Genomic DNA, 8012 nt, shown 5'->3' on the forward strand with positions numbered 1-8012 from the left:
TTTGGTGTATATTTAAAAGATGGAGTTTTTTAAAAAGTGGAAGGGATCGTGCGGTGTATGATGAAGAGGTTATTATTCTTGATATTTTGTTGTACAAATTAAGAAAAGTTCTTGTAATGCTGGCATTAACGAGACCGCAAAAATAACTAGACTGTTCACAGTCCCCTATTTTCTCGTGAGATCGTTGAGATATAGCGCGTCTTACCGTTAATGACGGCCATTTTAATTTTCAAATGTACCGAGGGGGCGGGCGTCGGGGATTATAGCTCTAGGGGGAAGGGAACGAGAAAAATAGAGGGACTGTAATAACATCACTGCAGTTTGCGTTCACGCAGCGCGTTGTACCAGCAACGCAGGTGCAGACGTGTTTGATTGGTCACTAGACAATGGCTGTTAGTTTGCGTCAACAAGGGGTTTCGTTTAAGTATCCGACACTGACAAGTCGTGGACAGGTGTTCGTTTCTATCAAACGTACGCCTTTATACCAAAAGGTACATCTTGCGCTAACAAACGTATGATTTTTGGTATTTTGCGGATGAATCACGTAAGCCAACATGCTTTTGAAGCAGCCGGCCGGGGGAATGTTGTAGCACAGTTTCTGCCAGACGAAATGAAATTTAACGCTACGCCGACGCAAAAAAGACGACCTGTCAGAAATGCCTGGCTTTTTATCGAGACGTTTAACCGTTTTAGTCTGTGGTCAAGCGAGCGTGCTTAGTGATTCGATTAGGAAAATGTTTCTCTTGTGCCTGTTTGCCGATTTTATTTGGAGGAATGGCCTAGAAACATTATAAATCACTGTTTCGAAAGGAGATATTTGTAAACACGCGTAATCGATGCTAAATGTGTCTGGCATGTTTTTCATCGCTTAATTAATGAATGGTAAAAGGTGGCAAATTCCTGTCACCCCTCCTGAAGCGAGATTACTATTTACTATTACTATTTAGTTCTCGCTTCCTCCCAAACCGCCCCCCACCCCACCCCCGCTAAGTAGTTTTGACACTCATGCAAGATAGCAGCCCGACGCAAAGCGCTCGATCTCGACGATCTTACGGAAAAATAGAGGACCGTGAACAGTCTAAAAAAAAACTTACAATAACCACTCGCCCGGATAACTGAATGATTACCTGCTTTTAAAAATCCGGAAACTACCATGCATGAATATCGCTCGTAAATCAGTGTTGGAGTAAGGTCAGTATATTGCGCATGTTTTCCAAGGGCGAGACGGAAGTGTATATGAGCATAAGAATTCAGTAACCACCGACGCTGAGTATTCATCTTGCTGAGCTGTTTGTAGTTTATATTCATCTCACCAACGCCACGTCTTGATTACTCAATCCCCATCAGCATAAGGTGAGTAGTTACACGGTGATTTGGCAAAACATTCCTTCAAATCATAATCGTAATTTCGGCGTGAGCCGGAATGCATACGAGAGGCGAAGCCGGTCTTGCGTTAAAGTTCGCTTTCAAGCCCTATAGCTCCGCGAAACCCACTTAGCAGACTTTAATAGTAACAGGATAAAGACAAACAGAATAGCAAAACCGGTAACGTGATAATTCCCCCTTCCAAACTGGAGACCGTGTTAATCGTTTGTGCAAGCAGCATCGACAGTTTAGCTACCAAAAGCAAAATTTAGATGTGTCATGGTGTCCGCCCACATTCTCTTGTGTTTGCTGTCGGAACCGTATACGACATTTTAAATTATTTTAGGCATTTCATTGTAAAATTCTGGGATTAGAAATAGCTTAAAATTATTTTATAAACGTTAAAAAAAACTGTTTTAAAAAGGGCGACGTTTCGTGTTTGCTAGTCAAATAATTATCGATTGAGAAAAGCATTGTGCAAAAGTCCTGCTGATGGTCTGAATGTTAAAATCTAATACCTCCTTCTTTTAACTTAAGGTTCACTTGTTGATAAGGAACCTAAATTTTAAAAGTCGACAAGAGCTTCTAATCTATGATAACTCAGTGACCGTTGACCAGAGTTTATTGAAGCAGGACTGCCTCATGAATTCGTGACAACGCTCAAGACGAGGAAATAGTCACTCGGCAGAGCTCTTGTAACGAAAACGACGTGAGTTGCGACGTGAGTCGAGTAAAAATAATAGATCGACTAATACAAATTCGGATTATACACTGGGAAAGTCAAATATGGCATTTATCATCTGTGCCAAGTTTGAAATTAAAGTAGTTTGCGCCGGGAATGGGGGAATACCACAAGGAACAAAACTCGCGCCATTGCTGTTCGCCATATTAGTGAACAATCTGTGTAGGGACTGGAGATACAGGATTAAATACGTTGACGACACCTCGGTATTTGAATCTATTCCTCGATGTTCGCCTAGCTACCTTCCATTTATCGCCGCAAACATTAACACCTGACGCTTCCATGCGTAACATGCGGCTTGATGAGAAAAAATGTAAAGATATGGTTATCAATTTTTTGAAGTACCATCCCACTGTTATAACGCCGATTCAGCTTAATGGTATAGTCATTGATGGAATATCTAGAAATAAACTCTTAGGGGTAATTATCTCTAATGACCTCTCTTGGAACGAACACTGTGACAGTATCCATAAAAAAGCTACTAAGCGATTGTTTGTGCTGCGGACCCTCAAGAGAGTTGCACTGGGCACAAACGATCTCTCGTGTTAGTCTATTGTAGTATTGTTAGATCCATTGTTGAGTACGCCTCGCCAGTTTGGGCTGCGATCCCTTTATATCTAGATGAGTTAATTGAGTCTGTACAGAGGAAAGCCCTCAAATAATATTTGGCCGGGTAGACTATGCGGAAGCCTTGGTCTTGGCCGGCCTGGAGTCTCTTAGTGACAGGAGCGTAGGAGCTTGTAAGCGGTTTATGGCTACTGCACGCCAAATGCCCCCCCTTAAGAACATCATCCCCTCCCCTGCCGCTTTTGAGTCTCATTACAGTATGAGGGTCCAAAATCCAAGACGTCAAAATGATCATACCAGAAGAATTTATGACTTTGTAACTTATAAATTTCAGTGAATGTATGTAAATGGTTAATTGTATGTGACAATGACCTTCCCCAACAATTCAGTTATTGCTGCAAGTGGGTGAAATAAACAGAATATCTATCTATCTATCTATCTAACGTAGATTTTTGCTACACTTCGATAACAACAGAAACGATAATTAAGAAAACGAGAAAGAATTAACATATTCTTTTTACGAGCTTCCGGTTAAAAACAAAACATTTCAGCAATGACCCCATGCTGAGTAAATCAGTTGAACCGCTTGCGAGCACGGGCATGTTCGCAAGGTATACACTGTTAAGTATAATTGTTACTAAGGGAAGTAAATTAGTAATTGTATGATGAGGCTTTTGTATGATATGAAGAATTATACAGATCGAGGAGGGAGTCCGAGGCCGGATAACACCCTCCTCGATCTGCATACTCCTTTCAGATCATACGAGAGCCGAATTCAATAAGTTTTTGAATATGGTTCAGGATTCAAAATCATTCTACCCTAAAAATAAGCCAAAATATTCTTACCTCGATCGATGTTCAAATTTTCCTCTTCACTCGCCTGTTCCTCCAACGGGGACGAAATCAGATTGTTTTTGAGTATATATCCTTGTATTTGTTCTGTTCAGTTTTACTTAGCAATTCAACTACTTCGTGTTCAGATACCGTTCGTCGACTCTTTTCCCTTTTTCTTGAGTTTCCTGATAGTAAAACAGCTTGGCTGCCGAGCAATTTTTCTGACTCGCGTCTTCGAGTTGTCCGTGAAAACGTCAGCTGAAGGCTGGTCTACAAAGAGCTGACGCCAGATTTGAAGGTCATCATGTCCCTCTATTACGTATATTCTTAACATTATATACCGTTTTACATATTTTTACACCCGTTACATCATCGTTTCTCTTTTTACACATACACTGGGACAACTTAATTAATCAATTCTCTTCATATATCACGATAAAGGCCGTGAGGTCGATATATAAGGACGTTTCACCGAGTTGATTTTTGCCGTCAAGTGTGGTTGGAAAATAGATCAGGGGCACCCAACGGCAATTTTCGGGAAAATATCTGTTCGGAAGACGATTTGAGAACTAGAATTTTGGGAACATTTGTTGTAAAATTTCTTGCTTGCCTGCCTCTCCTAGGATTTTCGAACATCTACAAAATGGTATAATTACCCATTTTAAACGGATATTTACCCTAAAAAAGGCCACCTAGAATTTTCGGGAGCCTTTTCCTGGCTGAAATTTTCGAAAAGGTAAGGTTTGATCCCTATAATTTTCGGATCACTAGACTTTCAGCTAGGAAATCCGAACAGATGAAAAGTTTTTAGGGGATAAAAATATGCCTATATCTACCGTTTAAATACTAAAATATGTTCAACAATGCTATGTTGATTTGTTTTGAACTATATCCTCGTTGGGTGCCCCTGATAGATGAATATTATTATATACGTAACATAACACCGACTAAAACAAACTAAAAACTTAATTCTTGCATCACTTATCGATCTCCAGCTATTAAAAAGTTGAGAATGCCTTGAACTCACAATGAGGAGACTGCCACGGTTTAAGGAGCCCACCAAAAAAAGAAATTGTTTGTTTGTTTCTGTGCTACACTATTGTATGGTACATTTGAAGTCTATATATGTATAACCGTCTTATTAAACCACAGTCTCAGATCGATCATCACATCGACCGGCCGGACGTATTACTTTTGAAATTGTAATGGCTGCAGTCGGCGTTATAGTTATAGGCACTGAATGAATCGTAACGATATTTTGGGAAAATAGGGGGCCTTATAAACATTCTACGAAATCAGTAATTACAATCACTTCTTCTTTGGCTTTTAGGGTCGGTGTTATTTGAAACTTATATAATAACTGATAAAGACTTAAGAGCGGTCGAAACGACTTTTCACCGTTGATTTTTGCCAAAAAGTACGGTTGGAAAATAGATAACATAACTTAACACCACCACCTGTTAAAACTGAGTTGAAAATGCTATGAACCTAAGAGACTGCACGCCTTAAGGGGCCCCAAAAAATAAAAGAATTTATAGTACTTTTATTATGCTGAACAAGGTTGTTATAACTTTCGAGCCTGTGGATGAAATCGTCTAATTATATACAGTAAATAATTTCACTGTGGCATTGCCTATTTTGTCAGCTAGAGTGCTTTTGTTTTCACTCCAGTAGACATTGGCAGCAGTAATTAGGAGTGGACTGACATTTAAAAAATGGCAGACAGTAAAGGAATGTGTCCTCACAGACAGTATATGGACGATCCAAACATTGTTTGGCGGGAAGGAAAACCCGACTTTACGCAGGTCAACAAAGCTTATTTAGAGGGGAGGACACGAGTACACAAGGAGGGGTCCCTGGAAAAAATTGTCGAAGATTTAGTGAAGACCTGGGAAATGGAAGCCTCGCACAAAACCCGCGTTGAGGTATTTCAGTTAATAAGTACTCCTACTAGGCTGAAAAGTCAGCGCTTTAGAACTACTTCCATCATGCTTTCCTAGACAGTGTCTCTTGAACTACCCAAACCTCGAATCGGACAACTCGTCTGGACTCGTAGTTTGTAGAGGGAACTGGTTATGAAAGCTGGTAAAGCGGCACGAAGGATGAAAACAACTCGAGCAATTTCTCTTGTGAGCTCCCTGACCGAGCACATTCCTTCGTTTTTCGATAAGAAATTGACACTGGATACATTCGTGCGACATTTCTACTGTTCAATTAGTTTAAAATGATAGGAATGCTAATTGAACGTTATGCGCGGTCACTAGGGCGGGGGGGGGGGGGGTCCAACTGCTTATAGTCTCGTCTTATTTATAATGTCAATAGAGTGTTTTCACTCACGTGGTCAGCATCTATGCAAATTTATTAGAACAAAAGAAAACGTTTGCATAAGAAAAGAGTTCAACTCCCACAGGACTGGTTTGGGACACCAACATTTTCTCTAGGACTGAGTTGAGTCCAATTCGGTCTGAAATCATTCGTGTGATTACGCGGTCGTCCGATTTGTTTCTAAATCACGAATATGATTATAGACCGAATTTGAGGACACGAAGTTCTGTTGCTAGTTAATCGTAAACGTAAACAAAATTTGTGATAAATAAGGCATTTTTAAAATTACAAATCACAAGAAATTCCGAGAGTTGTTTGCTAGCAGTGAAAAAAATAGCCATTTACGCGTGCGTGCGATTGCGCGTACTGTCCATTTACTTAGGCATTCACCATTTGCACATCTTCCATAATTCACCTTGTTTGCCCCCCAAACTTTTGCATATTAACCATTGTTTCTAATTTCTCCTGGATATCACAGTTGTCCCGAGAGAAATTGAAGATACAGTTTTCGCAAATTTTTTTAGGGGAACGAGGTGTATTATGGGCGCTGTGCAAATGGCGAATGACGCGCACCGGTCCTATTACACTGTCCCATTAGTACTGAGATAAAGACAGTTGATAGCCAATCAGATTTGAGAATTTTGTTATAGTTATGAGTAGATAAGTTATTTCTGTATGATAACTCCCTTAGCCCGATTTCCACCGTTCCCTCGGTCCTTCCCGAGAAGTCTGTTCGGGGAGGGAGTGCGGGCTCATTTACCGTCAGCGGGTTGTAATCGAGCCTAGACAGATTAACCCCAGGGTTCTGTGGGAACGAGGTTGAGATTACTCCTGTTCCTTTTTTAATAACCCAGGCTTGCTACCCAATCTGGTTTCAACTTCAGTTTTTGCGTCCCTTAAGTTTACCATAGCCTTTCATATGATACTGAATTAAAGTACAAAATCCGCACAGAGTAGTCATTTTAGAATCAGGTTTGGAGTCAATTTGAAGAAATACGAAGCAGTTAGCTGTAGCACTGTGGTCCGTACTGTGCTCCTACGGCTGAATTTCTTGTTTTCAAGAGATATACATTAACAATATAAAACTGGCTCAAAAACCTGCAATGTTACCTCTGCAAAAATCTATTTTTACAAGTTTTTTATCCAACCAGCTTAATAGATTACTCTGCGCTGAAAATCATCGTTGGAAATCGCTCCGTGTAACATACATTATCGATACTTACAATTTTCTAAACCATCCAATCCAGAGAGCACTCTCTTGGTTATCGCTGTAGTACTTGAAAATACACCCGTTTGTGAAAACTTTGTGAGGAGGTCTCCATGTAGCTTGCAGAATGTGTTGTTTAATTTGCTAGTGAAACAACAGATGAATGACATAAATGATGACCTCTTCCCTGAAAACAAGGAGAATAGAAGTTTGGAGAGAACAGTGGGTCCAGTGTGATTAGCCGTGCCACTCCGGCCAAGGAAGTTGCCTTTTAATTAGTTGAGTTAAGTGCCTTTGCTTTTTCTAATTCTTCAGGACTGGCAGTCCGTTGACACAGAAGTGTTCACCATTCGTGCAAACCATCAACGTTCATTCACTTTAAAGGAAATGATTGAGGAGGGAAATTACAATGTACTGATGCAGCAACAACCGCTGTACAACAGTGAGACTCACACCCTTGAATCTTCCCATGAGCTGTTTCGGTCTGCATTCAGCAAGGGATTTCCATGGGAACTGATAGAAGTCTTTTCCGGTTAGTAGCATGACAGAAACTATCGGTAAAAGTTTTCCCCTTGATGTATGAATTTTTCAATAGACTCCTAAAATACCATAACACTCTTCAATGGGAAAAACAGAGCCAATCTTCACTGCCAGAAAGTCGATCAGGATCTGGAAGATGAAAAACTACTACGTGGATATGCTGCCTCTGAATCATTATTTATTAATGTATTTAACTATTAATTTTATTTATTTTCTTTGTAGGTCCGCCTAGAGTAGCTTTCTCCTGGCGCCACTGGGCTCACTGGACAGGACCATATAAGGGCAAGGACCCGACGGGAGAGTTACTGGAAATGTACGGCATGGCTGTAGCTGAGGTGGACGAGAACTTGAAAATCAAGTCTATTGATGTTCACTATGATCCTAATCAGATTCTGATGAAGTTGGAGGGACAAAAATAAAAATTTGATTGAG

At 40.4% G+C, this 8012-nt stretch overlaps 1 protein-coding gene across 2 annotated transcripts in view; it reads left to right on the plus strand.

The window, feature by feature from the left end:
- Positions 1 to 1081: 1081 nt before the first annotated feature.
- Positions 1082 to 8012, plus strand: part of LOC140940579 (uncharacterized) — a 7451-nt gene continuing 520 nt past the window's right edge. Inside the window, exons 1-4 of one of the 2 annotated variants that reach the window (XM_073389573.1) lie at positions 1082 to 1353; positions 5183 to 5433; positions 7356 to 7572; positions 7803 to 8012. The exon at positions 7803 to 8012 is cut by the window's right edge and continues 520 nt beyond it. In XM_073389573.1, the coding sequence (XP_073245674.1) occupies positions 5224 to 5433; positions 7356 to 7572; positions 7803 to 7999 (624 nt within the window). In that variant the 5' untranslated portion in view covers positions 1082 to 1353; positions 5183 to 5223 and the 3' untranslated portion in view covers positions 8000 to 8012. Of the gene's footprint in view, positions 1354 to 5179; positions 5434 to 7355; positions 7573 to 7802 lie in introns of both variants that reach the window. The other variant, XM_073389572.1, reaches the window with a different exon arrangement.

The sequence above is a fragment of the Porites lutea genome, chromosome 6 (assembly GCF_958299795.1).
Source record: "Porites lutea chromosome 6, jaPorLute2.1, whole genome shotgun sequence".
In the NCBI taxonomy this organism is placed as follows: domain Eukaryota; kingdom Metazoa; phylum Cnidaria; class Anthozoa; order Scleractinia; family Poritidae; genus Porites; species Porites lutea.